We start from the raw sequence: 25,938 nt of genomic DNA, 5'->3' as shown, positions 1-25,938 counted from the left end.
ATGCTTAACTGACTGAACCACCCAGGCGCCCCTGTAATTTCACCTTTAAAACTACATGTGTCCAAATTCTCAGTAACTGCTCCCCAAAATTCAAGAGCTAAATGAACATGGAGAACACAACATCTCTTATTTTACAAACCTGCTATCCAAGCATTCTCTCTACGAACTAAAGAACTGTGTAATAAGGAGTATTTACACATAACAGTTGTGGTGAAGTAAACTGTCTCTCCTATGACATATATTTGGCTGCTAGTAACAGAGACCGGAAATAATGGTGGCTTAAATAGGATGGAAGTTATTTTTCTTGCATGTAAAGGAAGTCTGGAGGTGGGCATGCCAAGTCTGGTATAGGAGAGCCACAACCAACGCAGATCACGGTTCCTTTCTTTCTTTTCCACTACCCTAATTTGTGTCTTTCATCATCAAGGTTGTCTGAGGTCCAAGCAGCAGCTGGAAGTCCAGCCATCATATCTTCATTCTAACAGGAAACAGGAGGGTCCTCACCGGCTCTCCAGCATGGTTTAAGGACCCTTTCAGACTTGCCCAACAGCTTTTCCATCTCATTGGCTAGAACTTAATCACATGGCCACATCTAGCTGAAAGGGAGGTAGAAATGCAAATTTTTATCTGGGTGCCTTGCCACAGCAAATGAAATCTGTTTTCTTGTTAAGAAATAAGACTATTGTGTAGGGCCTGTCAGTCTCACCAAAAGCATTATGACTTTGTTAGTACTTAGTAAAAGGTTAATTTATTTTGGATCCTAACCATGAGACTATAGTTTCCAGGCATCTCCAAAGAGTAGTTTAGGGTGAGGGTGAAGGGATTTTAACTTTTCCATAATCTCGCTTAGCTCCAGCTGCCTCCCTCCAAATTACTTGATATGGTTTTCTCAAATTTATCTCTCTCTCTCTCTCTCACACACACACACACAGACACACAAAGCACAAAAAAACCCTGTTGTGTAAGCTCAACTTCACAATCCCCTTCACTCTGCTTTCTCACAAAATTTCAGATTCTAGTCCTAATTCCTCTAACACAGAAACACTAGAGTAGCCTCTGTTGTGATGACAAAAATACCTAAAAGACATAGACGATTGTACCCCATTGCAGACTCAGTATTAGGCTTTTCTGTGCACGCTGTAGAGGATCTTTTTAGGTGTTAATTAGTATCACGAAAAGACAGAAAAAAGGAAAGAGAGAGAGTACTCTATTTTCAAAATGGTTTGATAATATCCCCATTAGCCATTTAAACCATCCTACCCACATGAAGACCTTAGAGATCATGACAATGAGGTTCAAGATTTTGTTGCTAAGGCATTTCTCCAAAGCAGGGTGAAAATCCCACTATAAATAGTACATTAAAAAGCTGGTTGCTTTGTGCTTTCCTGCACTTTTATTCCAATATGCCTCTTTATCATTATCAACAACTCTTATGAACCAAAGTGTTCCCTGTTTCTTCCATTAGAAAGTGCACATCACTTATTAAGATTACCTCCGTCTAGATTTCACTCAGGAGAGAGTAATAAAGAGATATTATTTGCTTGAACTAATCTTTAAACCCAAACTCTTTGTTCTTTTTCTTCGGTGACTCATTCAAGCATCACAGAGCCTGAGTGGAATGAAAGAATCTTCTGTGATACATTCTATTGTGTTAAAAATTTTAGCAACCTTGCCAGGTGTTTATTACAGATTGTTGGGGATTATAATTACATTCATATAAAAGCTGCTCAATGCTTGATATTTATGACCAAGAGTTATTTTTCCTATTTGATTATTTATAACTCTAAGAAGATGTTAAATAAGACATAGCAGTTAACAGTGACATTGTGGCTTCATGAACCTATATAAGAAATCAAACGTAGACCATTGCTATTGATGTTTGGAAATTCAGTCTAACTTTATTTGCTCTGTTTTTTTTTTTTTTAATTTTTTTTTAACGTTTATTTATTTTTGAGACAGAGAGAGACAGAGCATGAACAGGGGAGGGGCAGAGAGAGAGGGAGACACAGAATCCGAAACAGGCTCCAGGCTCTGAGCGGTCAGCACAGAGCCCTACGCGGGGCTCGAACCCACGGACCGTGAGATCATGACCTGGGCCGAAGTCAGACACTCAACCGACCAAGCCACCCAGGCGCCCCTATTTGCTCTGTTTTTAATGACATATTATTTTGAAACATACAGTATGTTTCAAACATACTGTATTGTTTCAGACTTAATTCTTTTTTTTTTTTTTTTTAATTTTTTTTTTTCAACGTTTATTTATTTTTGGGACAGAGAGAGACAGAGCATGAATGGGGGAGGGGCAGAGAGAGAGGGAGACACAGAATCGGAAACAGGCTCCAGGCTCCGAGCCATCAGCCCAGAGCCGGACGCGGGGCTCGAACTCACGGACCGCGAGATCGTGACCTGGCTGAAGTCGGACGCTCAACCGACTGCGCCACCCAGGCGCCCCATGTTTCAGACTTAATTCTAATGAGCAGATATGAAGCCTAATATCCAGTGAGCACCTAATACATGTTAAAAGGTTTATAAAATCATATCGCAATATCTCACTTGATTTTCATGACAACGTGAAACATTGGTATTGGTATAAGAGAAAATTGTGGCTCAGGGAGGTTAAAAAATTTTTGTTCATGGTCACAGAGCTTCTGTGAGGCTTTTTCTCCTACAATAGATTTTTTTTTTAATATAGGAAAGCCCAAAGCAAATAGTATGGCTCTTTATTCTATAATTATCTCACAAAGTAAAATGAAATGACTTACTTTCATTGATTTAAACAGAGATTTTACATAAAATAGCAATTCTGAGTTCATTTGAAAATCAGAAGATATACCCTGAGCCCAAATTCCCAAAGAGCATCTATCAGCTTGGAGTTGAGTAACTCCCTTTAGATGGAGCCTGTGCTCTCTCTGGGTGCTGCAGTCTCCATCTGTCAGCTTCATTCATTTACGTTATCTAACTGCCCTTTGAACATGTTTCAGCCAGTGACTTCTAACTTAGGTTCTAAGCACTAGTTCCACCAAATTGTGAAAAGCAGGAATTCTAAATCTGCTTTCCAAACCCAAGATCCGTCTCCCCTCTGATGGTCATTGTCTTTCATCCACGGGGCAGTACGTACTGGATAAACTGTCCAGTCTGGTCAAGGATGATTTACAATGTGAGCCCGTAGGGTAAATCATATGCTCTCCTAGGAATTTGGAAGTTGCATTTACAAACAACTATTTAATCTCTGCATGTGGCTAGAATTGTGACTGTCAATTTGGGAAGTGTAGGGTGGCCACATTCTGCCATTGGACTGCACAAGTAGCAAGATCCCATTTGGAGAGGGAGAGAGAAAGAGGGATACACAGATAAAGCCAGGCCCTTAAGATTCGTGAGATTCTCCTGTAATCTTATAATAAATCCTGTTACTTGCATACGTTGTCTTAAAATGGTTTCTGCCTCTTACAAACACTTGTCCTAGCCTTGAAACTTGCTGACTTCCCCTCTCTATTGCCTCAATTTCCAAATATCTGAGAGTTAAAAAATAAAAGCTGATAACATTTCATTCAGCCTGTCAGATGGGATTCTGTTGAGCTCAAATAAGTCTATATATTCATTGAAAACTGTAAACCATCATACGAATTATATTTTGATGACAGCTCTGACAAATGTTTAATACAAAGAGACAGAACAGATGAGGAAAAGTGGGAAAATACTCATGATCGGAGCAGAGGACTCATACATACAAATAATAGGAAATAAGAATATATAAGTTGGTAGGATCAACAGTAAGGTGCCACTGTAAAATCAGCAAATTTTTAAAATTTTTTCAATTTATTTTTAAGAGAAACAGAGACAGAGTGTAAGCAGGGGAGGGGCAGAGAGAGAGAGAAGGAGACACAGAATCTGAATCAGGCTTCCGGCTCGGAGCTGTCAGCACAGAATCTGGCGCAAGGCTCGAACCCATGAACTGTATGATCATGACCTGAGCCAAAGTTGGACACTTAACCAAATGAATCACCCAGGCTCCCCTAAATCACCTAACTTTTAAAGAAGGGAGTAAGGGTTAGAGGACACAATTTTAATAACTGTCTGAGCAGTCACTTCTAAAAACATAATTACTGTAAAAATAAAGTATTTTAAGAAAAATCTTACAATGCAGATTTTTCAAAAGAAATTCAGTTTAATTGCATAAAGAAATCAGAAGTGTTTCCAAACAGTAGTTTTACTGAGTGAATATATAATTTTAATTACAAAAGAATCATACAACTTGATAACTTAAATGTTCTTAGAACTGTTCAGCACCCTATTTCATAGTTTCACAGAAGACAAGTGACTTAGCAACATCAATTCTCATATGCAAAACAAAAATCATCAAGTCTTTTCAAATTTCAGAAATGTTTACAGAGCACTGGGATCATTATTATACCCCCAATTTTAAACACTTAATATACTGAATGAATGATTAAATGAATTAATGAGTACTAAATACATGCAAGATACAAAAAGAAGCAAGATAAAATCCCTGATATCAAGGACTACACAGTCTAATATGAAGCCTGGAATGAGCTTATGTACATCTGGGACCACAGGAAAGAATAAAGAGGTACTAGAATAGACACACAAAACGCTAAAGGCATTTGAAGAAACAAGACTTCATATATAATTGAGATTGAGGAAAGTCTTCATGGAAGTTGCTATGGCTCCAAAGAATGGGTTCAATGTTGAAAAGCAGAGGCAGCAGAAAAAGATCTGGGTGTATATCTAGGAGACTGAGGAATTGTCTTCCAGATTAGGAAAATAACATGATGGAGACAATATAGTGTCATGTTTAGGGGTGATTGTGTCAGTTTTTCTGAAGCATGGGGCACAATTGGGAAAGACTTTGCAGAGTCTTGGGTGCCAAGCTGAGGAGCTTGTGATGTGAAATGTTGGGGTTTGGGAGTGAATGGTCAAGAAAATTCTTGAAACATCTTCAGTGCAAAAAGGGTGGTTTTATTAAAGCACAGAGACAGGACCTATGGGCAGAAAGAGCTGCACTGGGGTTGTGAGGAGCAGTTGAATATATACTTTCAAGTTGGGAGGGGGTCAGGACAGCACAAGTCTCTAAGGAATTTTGGAAGCAAGGTTTCCAGGACCTTGAGGAGCCTACTTACTGTTAGGAAAAAGGTCATTTACTACTGTCTAGTAAAACCTTAGTTAGGAGACCCTTCACATGTATATCAGGGGGCCATATGGTTGGAGGATTGTGGGGAATAAGCTTAGGCATTCCCTGAGCCTGCACTGATGGGTTAACAAGGCAAAAAGAATTACAAAGCCATAGGATGCTCACACCCAAGTTTGGGTAAACAAGATTAGGTAAGTAGGTATAGGGAGGGCAGGGCAAAGGCCCCAGTATAGACAGGGTGGGGCAAAGGCTCCAATACAAAGGTATATGAGGTAAAGAAGATTAGGTATTCAGGGCAAAAACGTCCTCCAATTTAGTACCATAGCAGAAAGTTGCTTTCACAGGAAGGAAGGACCAAATTAGGTAAATAAGCCAACAGGACTATAGCCTCTACAGGGTGAAGCTGTCCAGAGCAGAGCTAATTAGCAAAAGAGAGGTGCCTTGTTGACCCTGAGGTTGCCCTCTCTGTCTTATCCCCTAGGCTGGCTAAGATAAACAGACTGGACACCTGTCTGCCATTAACAACCATCTGCCTGGCACCAGGATTTTGGTTTATATTGACCCAAACTCCTAATGCCCTATATCTTCAAAACCCCCTTTCCCTCATGCCCATGAGTTAATGTTCACAGATTCATTGTCTTTTTGTGCAAGCCCATCATGTTTGTAAGCCTTCTGATCTTAATAAATATGGAGCGAGGGCCCTTATTCAGGGCTCTTGTCTTTTCCCGGACATTAGCCATCTCTTGCATTTTAATCCTGGGTCCACCTCTCTTGCTGGACAAGAGAGAACTTTAGACCCAGAGTCTATGACAGAGGATGATTGGTAACCTATATCTTGGGTGAAGTGGGTAGAGATAAAGGAAGTTTCCAAAGGGATTTTTTACAGGATCCCTGAGTTCAAGCTAATTTCAAGCTAAGCTTGCCTTTTACCTCTAGCAAAGTATTAACATGGAGGTAGCTGATCTCCTTGAGAAAGCTCACTCTGCCTGTCTCAAGTACTTGTCAATGGGTTGCAAATTGTAAGGAAGTTTAATTTTTTTCTTTTGCCTGTATTCTCCACAGCACTTGGACCATATTCTGTAGGTAGTGGGGGGAGGCTTTAATCGTCAGCATGCAGAAGATTGAACAGTCAGAAAAGGATTTCAAGAAATAAACGTCAGGGGTGCCTGGGTGGCTCAGTCAATTGAGCATTCGACTCTCAATTTTGGCTCAGGTCATGATGCCAGGGTCATGGGATCAAGCCCCACTTCAGGCTCGGCACTGGGCATGGGGCCTGCTTCAGATTCTCTCTCTCCCTCTCCCTTTGCCTGTCTGCCCTGCTCACACACTCTCTCTAAAATGAAACTTAAAAAATAAAAAAAAATAAAAAAAGAGAGAGAAAGAAATGAACTTGACAGTTGAGTATGGATTTGTCAATATGAGGCCAGAAGAGAAAATAATACAAGGTAAGGTAAAAAGAGTAGAACAAAACACAAAGAAGGAAACCTAAAGGAGGGTTTTGCTTTCAGAATTCAAACCAGTTGAATCTATAAGATTTAGAAAAAAAAAACAAAAACCAAAAAACAAAAAAAAAAAAAAACAGAGAGAAAAAAAGAAAGAAAGAAAGAAAGAAAGAAAGAAAGAAAGAAAGAAAGAAAGAAAGAAAGAAAGAAAGAAATTGAATGGGAGGATTTGAAATGGGCATAAGTAAGGGAACTGGGTAAATGAAATAATTTATTTTATTGAACACTAATTGTGTACTCTGTTTAACGCTTCATTGAATTCTGCTAAGTAATTGGGAAAGGTGATTTACCAAGTATAGATTGAATATAGAAGAACCGAGCCTCACAGTTCCAAGATCAAGCATTTTAATCATCATCTATGTTACTTTTACACCTGACACCAGAAATGTGGTTAATATAAGCAAGTCCTCCTAGGTGTGGAGGCAGTTATGTGGCAGATAAGAAGGGCCTGCTTTTAAGTAATGATATCATATCAAGAGACACTGAAGTCCAGAGGACAGCCAGTTTGCTAATTCATTTTTTATGTACGTTAGCAAAGTGAAGTAAAGAAGACATAGATGGAATTAAAGGTCATTTAGTCAGGATTCTCCAGAGAAACAGAATCAATGGAATGTGTGCATGGAGAGAGAAAGAGAGGTTGATTTTAAGAAATTAGCTTGGGCTTAAAAAAAAAAAAAATTTAAAAAAAGGGGGGGGGGGCGCCTGAATGGCTCAGTCAGTTAAACGTCTGACTTCAGCTCAGGTCATCATCTCGCGGTTTGTGAGTTCGAGCCCTGCATCGGGCTCCATGCTGACTGCTCAGAGCCTGGAGCCTGCTTCGGATTCTGTGTCTCCTCCTCTCTCTGTCCCTCCCATGCTCGTGCTGTCTCTCTCTCTCTCTCTGTCTCTCAATAATAAATAAAATAGATAATAAATAAATAAATAAATAAATAAATAAGAAATTAGTTTGGGCAATTGTGGAGACTTGGTGAGCTTGGTGAGTCATAATCTGATGTGGTAAACTGGCAGACTGGTGACTCAGGGAAGAGTAGTAGTTCAAGTCGAAAGGCAGTCTGTTGACAGAATTTCTTCTGGCTCTGAGGAAGTCAGTCTTTGTTCTAATAAGGTCCTCAATTAATTGGATGAGGCCCACCCACATTAGGGAGGGTAATCTGCTTTACTCAAAGTCTAACAATTTAAATGTTCATCTCATCCCCAAAACACTCTCACAGTAACATCCATAATGTTTGACAATAACACTCTGGGCACTGTGGCCCAGCCAAGTTAAGAGGAAAATCAGGGTGCCTCTGTGGTTCAGCTGGTTAAGCATCTGGCTCTTGATTTTGAGTGAGGTCATGATCTCATGGTTCATGAGTTTGAGCCCCACATTTGGCTCTGCGCTTTCAGTGCAGAGCCTGCTTGGGATTCTCTCTCTCTCTCTCTCTCTCTCTGCCCCTCCCCCACGTGTGTGTGTGTGTGTGTGTGCGTGTGTGCATGTGTGTGTGCACTCTCTCACTCTCTCTCTCTCTCAAAGTAAAGAAATAAACATTTAAGAAAAGACAGGAAATCAGTTTAATGCAGCATCAAAGAAAGAGAAGCAATGATCAAGAGTGTCAGAAGCCTCAGACATCTATAGTAGGTTGAATGGTAATTGCCCCCCCTCCCCCCTGAAGATATGCCCACATCTTAATCCTGGAACCTATGGATATTACCTTATTTGGAAATGAAGAGATTAAGCAATGTGACCAAAGTGGCAGAGATTGGAGTGATTTGGTCACAAGTCAAGGAATGCAAACAGCTACCAGAAGCTAGAAGAGACAAGGCAAGATAGTTCCCTAAAGCCTCCAGAGGAATGGCAGCTGTTTTGGATTGTGGGCTCAGAACTGAGAGGAAATAAATTTCAGTTGTTTGAAGCTATCCAGTTTGTGCTAATTTGTTACAGTAGCCACAGGAACTAATAAAACATATGAGAATAAATATAATCGATTTTGCTATTAAGAAGGATGATGCTGGTCACATTCAAGAAAATAGTTTCAATAAAGTGATGTGAATAAAGCCACATGCAAAGGTTATAAGGCAGAGGTTCCCAAACTTTCCCAGTTTATGGGGCCTTTTTTATCTCAGTAATTTTTTTTGTAGGGTTCATAGGTCAAAAGAAATACTGAACAGTTGATTAAGTAGTCAGTTCCAAACAACTTACTCAGTATTTGTGTACTAGCAACTCAGTAGCTGTTTGAAAAATACATAAAAATTAAAAAATATTTGATTTTAGTTTTAAATAATCACAATCACTTACTAATGGGATACATGCACCTATTACACATTACACAACTTCCTAAACTTTGGGATTAGATTTCACATCAACTACTGTCATTTTCTCTTCCTCATTGATTTCCAACCCATAGTTGCTTTATATCACGGCTACTGCTAAAAATTCAGCTTTTCAAAGATATGACATTATGGAAAGGAAGGCAGGGCTATCTAACGTTAAAGCTGAACTATCTCGAGCTAATACATTGTGTGGTGTCAGAAAGACGTCAAACACTATTGTGTTTTCCTAAAAAAATTTACAGTATTCCCCCAGGCATTCTCACTGTAGCTGGGGCACCTAGGCACACTTTAGAAACCATGGATTTAAGGAGTGAGAGCTGAAAAAATGTATATAGAAAGTGAAGATGATATTTATATGACATTTAGTAGAGGCTTAGGGAAGAAAAGCCAGAAGATAGTCAGAATATTAGCAAAGCTATTCTAAAGTTATAGGAAGAAACAACAATAACAACAAAAGATGTATTAGACTACACCAAAATTTAAAACTTCTGTGCATCAAAGGACACAACAGAATGAAAAAGGAGCCTACAGAATGGGAGAAAATGTTTGTAAAACATGTATCTGATAAGGGGTCAATACCTAGAATATATAAAGTACTCCTACAACTCAAAAACAAACAAAAACACAAACAACCTGATTCAAAAATGGCAAAGAACTTAGACATTTCTCAAAAAAATATATACAAATGAGCAAGAAATATATGAAAAGATACTCAACATCACTAATTATTAGAGAAATGTAAATCAAGTCCACAATGAGATAGCACCTCACATCCTTTAAGATGACCACTATAAAAGCAAATCAAAACGGGAAATAGCAATTATTGGCAAGGATATGGAGAAACTGGGACCCTTGTGCACCATTGCTGGGAATGTAAAATGGTGTAGGCATTAGGGAAAACAGCATGGAGTTTCCTCAAAAACATTAAAATAGAATTCCCACATAATCTAGCAATCCCACTTCTGGGTATATGCCCCAAAGAAGTGAAAGCAGGAACTCAAACAGATATTTGTACACCCATGTTCATAACAGTATTATTCATTATAGCCAAAAAGTAGAAGCAATGCAAATGCCCGCTGACAGATGAATGAACAAAATATGGCGTGTATATGTATACAATGATACATATACCAATGATACATATACGTACATATATGTATACAATGATACATATATGATACATATACAATACGTATTATCCAGCCTTAAAAAGGAAGGAAATTCTACATGCTACAACATGGATGGATCTTGAGGACATTACTCTAAGAGAAATAAGTCAGTCACAAAAAGAAAAATACTGTAGGATTTCATTTATATGTGATACTAAGAGTGGTCAAAATCATAGAGACAGAAAGTGGAATGTTGTTTGCCAAGGCATGGGTGCTGTGTTGGCACAGGCAGTTGTTTAATGGATACAGAGTTTCAAATTTGTAAGATAAAAAGAATTCTTGAGATTGGTTGCAACACAAGGTAGTTGTATTTAACACTACTAAACTGCATACTTAAAAATGGCTAAGATGGTAGATTTTATGTATTTGGCCACAAATTTTTTTTTAACTTAAGGCAAGAAGTCATGATTTGGATCAAATTAACCAAAGGAACAGGATTTCTACCAGACTCTGTTTGCCTAGGTAGCTAAAATATATGCAGCATTAGCACTCCACATATTCAATAAACTATTTCTCCAAAATTAGTGCAATGCCAAACTTTAACCGAATCTGAAATAAACATCATACATAATAAATTAGTGAGATTTCAGTGTATAGTGAATATCGACCAGAGATATTTTCAAAAACATCCTATGAAAGCATCAAAAATCCATTTTCTTTGCACACACATAAATATAGTAAAATAGAGGAAATTATTTAACTATATGTAGAAACACTGATGGGCAGTAAAAGTGATCATTTTGGCCATGCTTTTTATAGCTTAGCAAATATTTTCCCTTCTCAGATTCCCTGTTTTGCTCAGAGGAACTTTGCTGTTTTGAAAACAACGCACCCAAGGCCCTTGTAGCTTTTACATCAAACTACTGTACTGCCATAAAATAAGCACTTTCTAGTGCATTCCAGCGTGGTCCTACTCAACCTAACTGGACTTTCCTATTTTTTAGAGCTGATCATACCATGGTCTTTTCTAAACATGAATATGGGAGAATTATTTTTTCTTATCAGTACTTTTGAGCAAAGCCAACATCCTTAGGCAATTTTCCTGAGTCACCAAGACATGAATCAGTCAAAAAATTGAAGATGAACTCTGCAATTTTCTCCGTGCTCGACAAAGCAGTCAAAAACTGGAAAATCAGAAAGAACTGTTATGTCAGGAAGAATTTGGTTAGAGTGAAACTCTCCCTACGTTTCTTAAATCCAAACAAGTTATAAAGCTCAAACTAAATTTTGCTTATTCCATAACATGAGGATCTGTTTGAGAAACAGAGCTTAGATAACAAGAACAGAACATAGCAACCTTGTTTGTTGTGATCCTGGCAAAGAAATAACTGCAAGCCTGATAGTTAATGACTGATTAAAAAATACATTGTATTTGAAGAGTGATTTTGTTAACTTGCACTTATATTATTGGCTGAAGAAAGTATTTGTTGATAAGCAGATTGTAATTTTGTATCAGATCAAGGCCCTAAAAACAAAATACCCAGTTTTCTATCTAAGGAACTATAATCTAGGAATGGTAGAAAAGTAGTACAAAAGAATTAAAATTACCTTTGAGAAGGAAATATATGTTCATAACAGCAGAAGATGGAAAAGAATTTTTAATAATATCTGCTATCTTACACATTTATCTAAATAAATCCTAAATAATTACTTCATTCAAGAATAAACGGCCAAGATAAAGCAGAGCGGTAATCATAGCTTGCTATGATAAATTGACCACAAAGGAGTATTCAAGTCAGCTAATTTACTCCCTTTAAGTGGCTCTTTTTGGAATGAAGAGAAAGCAAAACTTAGTCTCTAAATGTACCCAACTGAAAAAATAAAAGTTAACAGTCTGAGATTAATTCAATTTAAAAGCATGGGAGATTTTTGGGGCGCCTGGGTGGCTCAGTCGGTTGAGCGTCCGACTTCGGCTCAGGTCATGATCTTGCGGTCTGTGAGCTGAGCCCCACGTGGGGCTCTGTGCTGACAGCTCAGAGCCTGGAGCCTGCTTCGGATTCTGTGTCTCCCTCTCTCTGCTTTTCCACTGCTCACACGCTTTCTCTCTCTCAAAAATAAATAAAAATTAAAAGCATGGGAGATTTTGATGAGAGACCACCTATACATTAATACTCATTTTTAAAAACGGAGCAGTGCGTGACCCTTTATACTGTAGGAAGAATAAACAAAGAAAGATACCGTTCATATCTTTTTCAAATTGAAAATATACGATCAATAAAATGATCATTCCCATTTTTGAGCATCTTTTTGCTGAACCAGCCAATGGTGGTGTCGGCAGTGCAGACATTAGAGGGCAAGGTCATCCTGCTGGCTCTTTGATAGTTCACGGCGATGGGGCCAGAGAAGCCGGCGGCAAGAGCCAGGGCAGAGACCCCCAGCAGAGAGCTGGAGGAGAGCGCCGGGTGAAGCGGACTTGCAGCCCGGCGGGCAGAAGAGCGCGCGGGGAAGGGGGGCGGGGGGACGGCAGGGGCGCGCGAGGACGCGGTCGGCCTAGCGGGGCGGGGCGGCCGCGGGTCGCGGGCCGATGACGCGCGGCGGCCGGCGGAGGAGTTGCCACTTCCTGGAGGCGCCGGCCGGGGCCGCTCTCTGCACTTAGATTCGGAGCCGGGAGCCCGCGGCCACCGCCATGTCCCATCAGACCGGCATCCAAGGTAACGGCGCCCGGAGCGGCGCGCGGGAGAGGGGCTCCCGGGAGGCCCCGGGCGAGCCGGGCGGGCTGCGGGACGAGGAGGGCTGGAGTCGGGCCCAGAGGGAACGGGTGCCGTTCTCGCCGCGCAGGCGGGGCCTCTTCGCCTCTCCGCGCTTTCTGGTCCCGGGCCACCCGGCCTGCGTTCCTCCCAGGCGGGTCCGTCTGCTGCCACGTTACAGACGGACCCGAAATTCGCAGAAGCGAAAGAAATTGGTTTGCGAGGAGGCCTGAGTGAAGGGGATATGCCTTCCTCTGGCCCTGACCGTAGTCTAACTTTCCCCCTTTTGTATCAGGTACGGGAGACTTGAAACACTGGAGGTTACCGGGGCTTCACTGTGCAAAGGAGATTGTTACAAGAGTTTGATTATAAAACGAAAGATACTGGAATCTTTATTTCCAGTAAAGGTGCTTCCCAAATTCTTCCGCATTTTCTTTCAAAATGGAAACATGAACTATGTTCTGAGAAATCCTGAGTGTGGGGTGTTTTGATCTTTTTCTTAGGTACTCCCCAGGGAACTGAAAAGTCCGATCTGTGTGGCTGAATTTAATCATCCCGTGAAGGCAGTTCAGTGTGCAATTATACCTGACCTCCATTATTTCCTGGTTTGAAAATGGGCAGTCTGGAAACGCTCGCCTCATCAGAAATAATATATCCCGGGGTTACTCGCGATTACTTAACGAGGGCTAATATAAACCCACGCTCTTCTCCTAAAAGACAACGAACCTTTTCCCCAGATGAACATTTAATTGTGTTTTGTTCCTATGGGTCTTTGACCATCCTGCACCTCTCCCTGCACACACAAACACAAGCAAAATGCTCTCAAACCTGAAAGCACTGTTTTATTCGTCAGAGTTAGTTTTGACATTTAAATTTGTAGTTACTCCTTTTCATGTTTGAGCCTTACAGCATTCACTACTTAAGTAATGGTTCATTCTTACAACCCAAGGATGAAATCAGAACGAAATCGAAGCTTTAATAGGAACACAAGCGTTGTTATTAAATACATATTTGTTTAGTGAACTTAACTCTAGCTTTTTGAGAAATACAAGTTAGAAAAATATTACCAGAAGTACAAGCTAGAATGCACTTTAATGACTTTTTGTTTAATTGGGATAGGATATCTTATATTTACTGTTGCTTTTAATGTGAAAATGTAAAAATGAATCGAATTGTTATTATAAGCTTGAAATTGGACTAGAAGAGAATGAAGGATTTTCAACAATTTTCAACCAAGCAATCAAGGAGTTTTTTAAAATTGTAATTTGTTCCTTATTGGATTTAGAGTAACTTTAATATTTTCACTCCCAGTGATATTTCTGCTTTGGAATTTTCTAGCTAAAACATAGTAGAATTCATATACTTTTAAGCTATATTAACATGTATATTTCTTAGCTGTATACTCTGTCTGCTATTTACACCTTCAAGTTTTATAATTTAAATTACTGCCAATAAGGGGATACTACATCCTGAAGATTTTTTCTTTGTATTATAATTTATTTTTTCCTCACTTGAGTAGCATTAGAAAATATTAACATGTAAGTATAAAAAATAGGTTTACTTTTCTTTATCTTTTTATACAGCAAGTGAAGATGTTAAAGATATCTTTGCAAGAGCAAGAAATGGAAAATACAGACTTCTAAAAATATCTATTGAAAATGGTTAGTTTTATGTTTCTGAATATTGTTTGTCCTTGGATTACTGTTATATTTTTAAATTTCTAAGTCATTTCAGTGATTGGAACTATTAATTACTGTGAAGAAAGTTCAAAGCTTGCCTTTAGGTAACTTGGATCCTGTATATTTGGTCATGTCCCTTTAGCTGCTGCTTACCTTCTGAATTCTGTAGTTGACTATCAGGGAAACAGAAAGATGTTTTTTTTTGGTGCGACCTCCTCTGCTTTTACCTTTTGCGTCTCAGTTTCTATAACACAACCCATTTCTAATGTGAGTGCTTCCATCTCTGGATTGGAAATCAGTAAACAAGTGATCATCTCCAACCCCCCCCCCCCCCCCAAGAGAAGTTACTTGAGAATTGTTATTCAGTAAAATTAGTTTTGAAGTAGAAACAAAGGACTTCAAATTCCCAGTTTCTCCACATAATTGCAATCTGTGCTGGAGAAAGGATTTCCCTGTTTTGTTTTGGGGAAAAGTTCTAAGAATGTAAAAAACTACAAATTGATCGTTTCAAAATAATTCTTTTAAGGATATTGAATGGATGGGAGAATCTTTTAGTTTCCCTGTATTTGAATTTGGACAATTATCGCAAATGAGTATGTTAAAATATTCCAATGGTCTAATTGTTTAAATACCTAAGTTGCTTGACTACCTGGAAATATTTTGCTTTGGGAAAATAACTTGTTCTTTTATAAACTCGAAGTAAATTTAATTTCCTTTTTATTTTCTACTTATATGTTAAAAATACCAGAGTAGTTTGAAAAATATGCAGTTGTTACTGTTTCTGTGTGTGTTTATGTATATATATATATATATATATATATATATATATATATTACCATAGTTGATAGTAATAAACATATACTGTAAAGCAGCATATTTTAGAAATATTGAAATGCCATCATTTCCTAACCAACTATTTAAGTGACTAAAATGGAAAAACTTGTCTAGCATCACTACGGAAGGAAAATGACACTATTTCTTAAATCGTTATTTTTGTTTTGAGAAAATTTTTTAAATAAGGGAATTACAGAGAATAAATAATATAACAAATACTTCCATCTCCTCTTAAATTAGTAACTACTAACGTTTTATCGTATTTGCTTCAGCTTTTTTTTTTAACTTAATATTTTTGTGATATTAGGGCATCCCCTTTAAACAATTTCACTTCCTGACCTCCTTCTCCTGAGGCAACCATATTAGGAGTTTTTATATATCTGCAGTGTGTTTTTTTATATGTAGCCCCCTAGATAACTCCTAGTGCTATTTTGAGTTTTAAGTTCATGTAAACTAACATCTTATTCTGCAACTTTTTTTCTGTAAACATTTTTGTAATTTGTCTTGGTAAAGAACTCACTATTTTTAAATATGAATTCATTATATAACTGTGCCACATCTATGATCGTTCTCTTATTGATGAACATTTATGCTATTTGCAGCTTCTGCTGTTCTATGTGGAGATGTGAATAGTAGTATTAATAGATGACTATGTTATTAATTTATTGTCTCTTCATTACCATTTGGAACTTCAAACCATTCATGTGTCTTTTAAAAATTGTTCTTCATAGAGAAACTTGTGATTGGCTCATGTAGTCAGCCTTCAGATTCCTGGGATAAGGATTATGATACCTTTGTTTTACCCCTATTGGAGGACAAACAACCGTGCTATATATTATTCAGGTTAGATTCTCAGAATGCCCAGGGATATGAATGGATATTCATTGCTTGGTCTCCAGATCATTCTCATGTAAGTAATTTTTTTGTTACTTGTTTAACATTAAATGCTAGAAAATTTTTTTCTGAAAGAGTCCTAGGCTAGGAGAAAGTTAAGAAGCAACAGTTATTTCCGATAGAAGGGAATGATCATGAAGAAAATTCTACTGTTGGTAGTGTAGAATCAGGAGTAAAATCAACAGTATTATTGATTTTAAATTTAAAAATCTTTGGCAATTATATGTAAATGACTATACTCTGAGAGTAATACTTCAAATAATTCTTTAACCTAATTGAACATTATGTTAAATATTTTTAATAGCTACCATTTAAATGATAGGCATACATGCAAGTATTTCTTTTAGGAAAGTTAGCGGATTGATTCAGACTACTGGATTTGACATGCAGTTTTGTGAAACTACCTCTGTTAGTTGGCAGTTACCTTTTGTAGTTTTTAGTAGTTGCTATTAGACTCTTTAATAATATGGTATATATTGTAGTTTTCATCTTTGTGTTTCCCATAGAATGGTATATGCTGCAGGTGTGCTATGAACATTGAATCTTAAACAACTTAATCAGTAATATCTGATCTAGATTTGCTTTGAGTAAAATGTCAGTATCCAGGTTACTTCATTTCAAGCGATGTTTTCTACTTTATATTCCAAAGTAGTATTTTAAGTAGGCTTTTTTTTTTTTTAATTCTTGATCTCATTGTATACTTTGAAAAGTGATTAATTTTTAAAAATTTAGTTTCCCAATTTTTTAAAAATATGACATAAAGTGAAATCTACCTTAATAGGTGAACTGTCATGATGGCTATTTGTACACATGTACTTAAGCCTGTTACAGTCCATGGACTTCAGCTTTATCATAGTTTATTTCTAATGTGCTTGAAGATTTTAATACGTTCAGAAAGTGCTGTCTTTTATAATGAATAGTTTTCATCGGTACATTTCTGAGTAAACTTTCACAACTTACTAGGTTCGTCAAAAAATGCTATATGCAGCAACAAGAGCAACTCTGAAAAAGGAGTTTGGAGGTGGCCATATTAAAGATGAAGTATTTGGAACAGTAAAGGTACAAAACTTAAACTTTTATGTGGATTCCACGTGTTGCAATTAAACCAGTTTAAGAACTTCTAGGTAATGTGTAATTGTTATGAAATTAGACTAATGAATCTGTAACAATAAGAGAAAATATTGTTATATTTCATACGATATGCAAGTTAACTAAAACATTGTATTTACCCTCTAAAATATGTTGAAATGTCCTTTGCTAATCTTCAGAAACTGCAATATGCCTTAGAGATCATCTAGTTCAACCCCTCATTTAGTTCACCCTTTTCACTTTAATGATAAGGGAAACAGGCTCACAAAAATGAGAGACTACTTGAAAGAGATGGTAATTTTTAGATATTTTGGATGTTTATACCCACATTGTAGAAGCAGTAACTATGCATATTATGTTAACCAGGAACATTGAGGCAGGTCAGTTGATTGATGATTAATTGGGATAGTTGATTAATACATTTAACTAATTAAATTATGATTAAGAATTTACTTACTTATATAATTTATATGGTAAATACATATATTTATACGTATACACACAAATTAAGAAAACAAATATTTTTTAACAGTTAAATTATCTAGTAGGTAGACCACAAGACTGTGTGGGAATACTTTTCTTATTCACCATTAATTGTGCCGTGGCCTGGTTTCTCAATTCTTTCTATTCCCAGTTTTCCAAGTCACAAAATATTGATGAAAGGTAGACCTCTTTGGAATATTTTACTCTTCTAAATAAGAACTACGGTCATTTTCTGTGAATAATTATACAGAAATTGTGGTGATTATTGAATAATTATGGGGCAGGCTTCCCCAGAAGTTTACTTATTATTGTCCTGTAGATTTAAACATGACCCAAGTGTATCATGTGACTGGCAGCAGCACCACCACACTCATACAAAAGATTTAGTAATTATGAAACTGTGGGAAATGAAGAGTAAATACTCCCTTCACCATTTTTTGAAACCTGTAATGAATAATAAAATTCTTGATACTATACTTCAATCAAAATATTTTCTATTAAGTTAATAATTTTGTTTTTCCTAAAGTAACTTCACTGAGGTTTTACTTTTAGAGAATAGCTAGTAACAGTCCATTTCTTTGTTTACAGGAAGATGTATCATTACATGGATATAAAAAATACTTGCTTTCACAGTCATCTCCTGCCCCATTGACTGCAGCTGAGGAAGAATTACGACAAATTAAAATTAATGAGGTAAACTACATTTTTGAAATGATTGCAAGATTTTAAGTGTTTGAAAAAATATTTTTAATTAATAGATTAATAGAGATTAAGTAAGGTAGCTTGCATTTATTCTGTATAATTTAGAGATAAGACTATGTGCTCGATGTGTTTTCAGGAAAAAATAATTAAAAGTAAACACTAAAATTCGTGCCAGTTTCATAAGTAGCTTTCGCCTATATTTGTAATGTATGTGACAGACTAGTAAGTGTTCCTGTTGGAAGTACAACTTTTTGTAACCTCGTACTTTGATTACTAAGTAAATGGGAAAAATGTACATTACCCATTTAGTGCAAAGAATTATATTTAATGAGGTTGCCCAAAGCAGGTTTGTTTAGTTACATTATTTCAGAGAATCATGGTAACTAAAGAGGAAAAAATATAAATGCTATAAGATATTTATTATTTCTAGAAGCTCTATAAATTCTGAGTGCTACTTGGATAGGCATGTGCATATGTATTTATGGGAGATGATTTTTTGAGTACTTGTTTAGCCCAGTTCTATTAGAGTCAATAAACCTCATCCATATTATAGTTTATCATATTTTTAATGTGTTCACTGCAGCTATTCTAATTACAAGTTAGAGTAACTACTATATTTCTACTGGGATTTTATAGGAAAGAACAAGTAACAGAAACCACTATTCACTAGTCTGAATAACGGAATAATAGAAATCTGTCTGGAAAGTGATTGAATATTACTTAATATTAACCTGATAGCAAGGATCTATCTTTATATTATTTTAACTCAAGTTATTTGAGTAAAGATTCTTGTGTGATTTTTTTTTTTTTTACAAGTTTGATAGTTTGTTTTATTCCTTGCAATCAGAACCCAGAGGATCGTATTGGGGTATGCATTTGCATATGTTCTATGATGTTTTCATTATCCAATATCATTTATGCTGTAGAATCTCCATTCATTTTTTTTAAAAGTAAAATTTCTATTTGACTTTTCTGTTGCAACACTGCAAATGAGACCCTATACTAGCTATCATTTAAGTATAAAAGTCGTGAAACATGCATCAAAAGCTTTCTTGAAGTACTCTTCTAGTATTTGTTCTTAGTAATGAAAAGCTCTAAGTCTGGAACTTCTGCAGTAGTATAATTTGTTGAGCTGTGTTGTGTCTTTGTATACTGTTCATACTCCTTTCAATTCAGTGCATGGTGTTTGTGTTGCATTTTATGTCTTCTAGAGCAAAGTAAAGTTTTACGCATATTGCATATATATCACACTGTTTATAAATTTTATCAAGTAAGTTTTGTAATTAAAGTATAATCTGAAGACACTTCAAAGAGTTTATATAGTTCTCTACAAATGTGCCAAACCGAACATATAAACAACCTCCCCGCCAAAGCCCCACTAACAGCGCATACCCACTCAAATGTTCACTCCCAGCATTTCATAAAGATATGTCATACACTCTGCATGTTGACAAGGTGCTAGCAGAACATGAACAAATGTGAAAAATTACTTGCTTTTTAAGTTCATGGTATTTTAAGGGTTAATTTTAGTTACATTAAAATGGGCAAGGGTGGAATGGCACTTGGTAGAGATTGGGTTTCTTGTCTTTGCTGTATGACACTGCTAAATGCTACAGCTTCATCAGTAAATTAAATCTATCATACTTAGGTACAAACAGACGTGGGTGTGGACACTAAGCATCAAACACTACAAGGAGTAGCATTTCCTATTTCTCGAGAAGCTTTCCAGGCTTTGGAAAAATTAAGTAACAGACAGCTCAACTATGTGCAATTGGTAAGAGACAGATGATGGTTATTATGAAATGGCTGCTCTTCCTGGTGGCTCTTGGCTCATAAAATAGGTTCGTTTTTAGTGGATTTAAAATTTGTTTTAAGTTTATTTTATTTTGAGAGAGAGAGAGAGAGAGAAAATATGAGTGGGGGAGGGGTAGAGAGTGAGGATCCCAATCAAGCTCCCCACTGTCAGTGCAGAGTCTGACGCAGGGCTCCCAACTCCCTAACCATGAGATCATGACCTGAGCCGAAATCAAGAGTCGGCTCATGACTGAGCCACCTAGGTGCCTCATGTTTCCTGATTTTTTTTTTATTCATTTTTTTTTTTAAACTACAAGACAATATATGTTCCTTGTGAAAAAGTCAAGCCTGTATAAATTTCCCCTTGTCTCTTAGGTTTTATTTGTTATAAATTTAAATTTTCTGTGTATCTGTTTTAATGAATGTATTTCTCATTGACAGGAAATAGACATAAAAAATGAAATTATAATTTTGGCCAGTACGACAAATACAGAACTAAAAGATTTGCCAAAGAGGATTCCCAAGGATTCAGCACGTTACCATTTCTTTCTGTATAAACATTCCCATGAAGGAGACTATTTGGAGTCCATAGGTATATAATATATTGTTTTGAACGTGTTACTTTAAGTTTGCTTATTGATAGCTTAGCACTGTATTCTTATTTCTTGCCCAGAGGACTTAGTTATAGTTTAATATTTGCTTTGAGTGATATATTGCTAATTGTATTTATTATTTTAACTCACAGTTTTTATTTATTCAATGCCTGGATACACATGCAGTATAAGAGAACGGATGCTGTATTCTAGCTGCAAGAGCCCTCTGTTAGAAATTGTAGAAAGACAATTACAAATGGATGTCATTAGAAAGGTAAAATTACCTACCTCTTTCTTTAAAATGTTCAGTTTATGTTAGATCTTTATTGTCTTCTCTGTGTAGTTCATGATGTATGGTGGTTTATAAATGAAAGTATTTTTTCTTGTTCTCCTCATAAATCCTTAGGATCTTCTCCATGTGCTTGGGGATGATCTGGCATTACTGCAGTCTCTCTAGATCTGTACTCTCTCATATGTAGCCATAAGCTACATGTGGCTATTTAAATTTAAGTATAAGTTAAAATGGAGTAAAATGTAAAATTCAGTTCCTTCATCATACTAGCCACATTTCAAGTGTTCATTAGCTACATGAGGCTGGTGGCTACTGTACTGGACAGCACAGAATTGAGCGGACATCTTCCATATTGCAGAAAGTTCTTTTGGACAGCGCTGCTAGGGCCACATACTTGTGATTGTCTCAAGACTTGCTATTAGTAAAGAACTATAGTCTCTAGTTACAACTGACTCTTGGGATGGTTGAGACTCTAGTTGTTGACAAAGGAGGGAACGGACATAAATATTTGAATTCGGGGAGCTAAGCTACCAGTTTTCTTAAATTTATTTTCTTAAATGTAGATGAGGCTTAGGGAAAGATGATGGTCTGCTCTTGAGTCCTTGAAGTCTTTAAAACACAAGTTCTTATAAACTACCAGTGTATTAGGTCCTGAACCCTTTAAGGTTTTTAAGTTCCTAAGATAAAGCAGGGACTGGCACACTGTTTTCTACAAGAAGACCACATAGTAAATATTCTAGGCTTCACCAGGTCACAAATGGTCTTTGTTACATATTCTTGTTTTATTATTTTGTGTTTCCAGCTGTTTAAAAATGTAAAACACACTCTTAATTTGGGCTAAATTTGGCCCTGTTCTAGAGTGATTTCAAGTGACCCAAGAATGAAGGGGCCGATGAGTCATGTTCCTGAATATGCATAGTGTACCAAAGCAGAACAACTTGAGAGTACAGTGGTGGCTTCTACTTTTATTTTTTTTTTAATTTAAAAAAAAATTTTTTTTTTTTTTAATGTTTATTTATTTTTGAGACAGAGACAGGGCATGAATGGGGGAGGGTCAGAGAGAGAGAGGGAGACACAGAATCTGAAACAGGCTCCAGGCTCTGAGTTGTCAGCACAGAGCCCAACACGGGGCTTGAACTCACAAACCGTGAGATCATGACCTGAGCTGAAGTCAGACGCTTAACCGACTGAGCCACCCAAGCGCCCCTGGCTTCTACTTTTAAATGTTAGTTAAGGGGCACCTGGGTGGCTCAGTTAAGCATCCAACTCTCAGTTTCGGCTCAGATCATGATCTCACAATTTCGTGAGTTTGAGCCCTGCATCAGGCTCTGCACTGATGGTGTGGAGACAGCTTGGGATTTTCTCTCTCCCCCTTTCTCTCTCTGTCCGTCCCTTGCTCATGCTGTCACTGTCTCTCTCAAAATAAATAAATAAACTTAAATAAATAAATAAATAAACATTAGTTAAGCAGGAGAAAGAAAGAGGGAAGCAAACAAAATGATTATAGCTGATTATGTATTCAGGCAACTCACAAATCCCCTCCCCCCCCCCCCCCCCCCCCCCAAAAAAGCAACAGTGAAACTATTACATATGGTTCTTGATACTGCTGGAATGGGTGTTACATATTTGTGAGCATTCACACCTGAAAACTGGCTCCTTGCTTGTATTAGGTTTTGAATGTTGTCTTCTTCATATGATATCACACTTTACTGATTCCATCTCTTACAGATCGAGATAGACAATGGGGATGAGTTGACGGCAGACTTCCTTTATGAAGAAGTACACCCAAAGCAGCATGCACATAAGCAAAGTTTTGCAAAACCCAAAGGTCCTGCAGGAAAAAGAGGAATTCGAAGACTTATTAGGGGTCCAGCTGAAAGTGAAGCCACTGCTGATTAAAATCATTATATTAAACATTAGAATACTAGTTTTTTTAAAGTCCAGCTTTTAGTACAGGAGAACTGAAATCATTCCACGTTGACACATAGTAGGGAAAAAAATGTACTTTTTGAAAAATAGCACTTTTCACTTCTGTGTGTTTTTAAAATTAAGGTTATAGAAGACTCATGATTTCTATTTTTGAGTTAAAGGTAGAAGAGGGTTTGTTATAGTGATGTTTAATTTGATTACACTGTTTTCACAGAGTAATAACGATTCCATGCTTTCACATAATTCTTAAAATTTTATACACTTGGGCCAACTCCAGAAAGTCTAATGTCTCAAAGTAAGATACACTCCTTACTACTCTTTAGTGAGACATCAAATTTTTTCTGTAAGGAAGAAAGACCTTAAAATATTCATACTACTTATGAATATGTTAAGGACCAGGTTAGATTATTTTCTAAACTGAGGATTTAGTGTGCCTGGGTAAAGGTGGAAAGTTGCTGACTCTGAGAAGCAACGCTTAACTCAGCCTGTGGGGTCACGTCTGCAACTTGCAGAAACACTGTTTCATGGCAGCAGTCTTTTCTATTTGACTTTTTTGGTTTTTAAATGGCATTAAAGTTTCAGAAGATCAGTTCACTCTGAAACCTTAAGGGTACCAGATATTTTCTATACTGCAGGATTTCTGATGACGTTGGAAGACCTATTTGAACAGCTTTAGTAAATTCTCTCTCTAATGCTTTACAAAATTTCCTTTTCAAAAGTAAGTCATTTCCTTATATAGTGTGAGGCCAAATATTTATGTTTAGATTGAATGTTAATATCCTTAAAAAAACAAAAGTCAACAATGTTGAAAGAGTTTTAAACATCAAGATTGATTTTTCTCCAGAACCACATATTTATAGGCAAATTGTGTTCTTTATTACTTTTAAGCATACTCAGATTTAATAAAATTGTTGGAAAGTCCTAGTACTTAACAGCCTAACACAAATTAAACACTTAAGAATCTGGTTTCAATTTATATCTTATTTCAAAACACATTTAACTGTTTTCAAAGCTTTGCATTTCAGCTACAACCTACAGAAATTTAGAAATTTTGAGCCTTTTGTTTTTTTTTTTTTTTTGATACTTGAAATAAGGAAGGAGTTAGATAGAACACTTCGTCATGTTAAATCTGATAAACCTGCTGCAAGAGCCATAACTGGGAGGAGTTTTCTAGATGAACGATGGGGATCCAGGATTTCGAATTTCTTGATCTAAACTTTATGCTGCGTAAAACATTAGAAATGCACATTTCATAGTATAAAATATGAAACACATTTTTATACCTTATTATCTAAGGTACTATATGCACCTTTCAAAAATTCCATGTGTGTTCAAGTAAAGCATATTAGAATAATTATGGGTTGACAGGATTTTTTTCTAGAGTTAAGAGTATTTGTGTGGGGTTTTGTTTGTTTACAGATAATCAGACTGTAATATTTAAACATGCAAAATAATTGGCAGTAATGTTGCACTTGTTTTCTAAAGATACACTTTAAGTTGTTTCATGGGTGCCCACGTAGACACACACATACACAAATTACTGCATTGAGAATCCTAGAGTTGTGTTGCAGGCCATAGCTGAAGCTGTATTTTCAATCAGAAAGAACATTAAGCCTGTAATGAAGGTATAAAATAATTTGGTAGTGAATGTTTTTTTGTACCATTCATGTGCAATTACAGTCTAAATTTTACACTACATGAAAGTAAATGGACATTCCAGAATATAGATGTGAGTATATAGTCTTTAATTATTATTAAACCAAGATTGCTGAAAATCAGTGATGCATTTGTTATAGAGTATAACTCAGTGTTTACAATATGTTTTAGGTGACATCATAACAATCAAAGGTGAATAAAATATTCCCAGTAAATTTATATAGCAGTAAAGAATTACATGCCTTCTGTGGACATTTTATAAGTGCATTTTATATTGCAATAAAATTTTTTTCTCTTTACATTGTATACTAAGTTGTTTTCTGTAACTTTTTTTCTTTAATGTTTGGACAATTCTGAATAATGCTATATCTAGTAACAAGTTAGAAAATTCAACCCATGTATTCATTTGTTAATTCACCTATCTAAATGGAGGGTTTTAAACATCTTGCAACCTAGGCAAGTTGTGTCAATAGAGTGCTTAATTTAGATTAGAACTTTCCCACTGCTGCAGCAATAATGAAAATGCCATGACTTAAACTGTTCGGACTGTGAAAGACCCCAGTACGATAGGGTGACCAACATGCTTGACACTAAGCTTGCCACCCATCCAACAAATACTGAATGCACTCCTGCGTGTGATTCACTATCAGATGGATCTTTTTATTAGGGCTAAATTACAAAAGTTGGAGAGTTGTCCTTAAAAGGGCTAGTTTTAGAAACCTTTAAATAGAGTTCAGTTCTTTAAGGCATTCCTACTCAGAACTATAATGTGCCTCAGATACATATTGTAGTTTGGTATATATCCTTTCATATACTTTGCATACACAGCCATAAATTATAAGGATGAGAGGTTCTCTTAAGTAATGATTCTGGGGCTTTATATCCAAAGATTTTGGTAAAATCAGTGGGCCCAGGAATTACATAGTTTTATAAATGAATCCTGTGTTGCCATGACTGGATACAGTTTGCCTTATGATAAAATTTTTTCTCTATTCAGTCAACAAATTCTTTAGTATTGTATACTGGTATATAGTGGTTATCAGTAGAGGTAACATCTCATTGAATAAAATCTAGTCCTTCCTGTTGCCCATTAGCTTCTTCATGACTTGAGAGCCCATGGTTCTCCAACTGGATCAGTCAGCTCCAGTTCATCAGCTGCTTGTTGTACCTCTCTAA

The 25,938-nt window shown here is 36.7% G+C and overlaps 1 protein-coding gene across 1 annotated transcript; it reads left to right on the top strand.

Annotated features, from left to right (window-relative positions):
- Positions 1 to 12,555: 12,555 nt before the first annotated feature.
- Positions 12,556 to 25,061, top strand: TWF1 (twinfilin actin binding protein 1). Its single transcript, XM_045466559.1, has 9 exons — positions 12,556 to 12,781; positions 14,401 to 14,478; positions 16,062 to 16,240; positions 17,188 to 17,283; positions 18,385 to 18,489; positions 20,147 to 20,272; positions 20,734 to 20,884; positions 21,038 to 21,159; positions 22,906 to 25,061. The coding sequence occupies exons 1-9, from the start codon at positions 12,757 to 12,759 to the stop codon at positions 23,074 to 23,076; spliced, it is 1,053 nt and encodes a 350-aa protein (XP_045322515.1). The 5' UTR covers positions 12,556 to 12,756; the 3' UTR covers positions 23,077 to 25,061.
- The last annotated feature ends 877 nt before the right edge of the window (positions 25,062 to 25,938 follow it).

Source organism: Leopardus geoffroyi, chromosome B4 (genome assembly GCF_018350155.1).
Source record: "Leopardus geoffroyi isolate Oge1 chromosome B4, O.geoffroyi_Oge1_pat1.0, whole genome shotgun sequence".
Classification (NCBI taxonomy): Eukaryota; Metazoa; Chordata; class Mammalia; order Carnivora; family Felidae; genus Leopardus; species Leopardus geoffroyi.
This window is presented reverse-complemented; position numbering and strand designations above follow the sequence as displayed.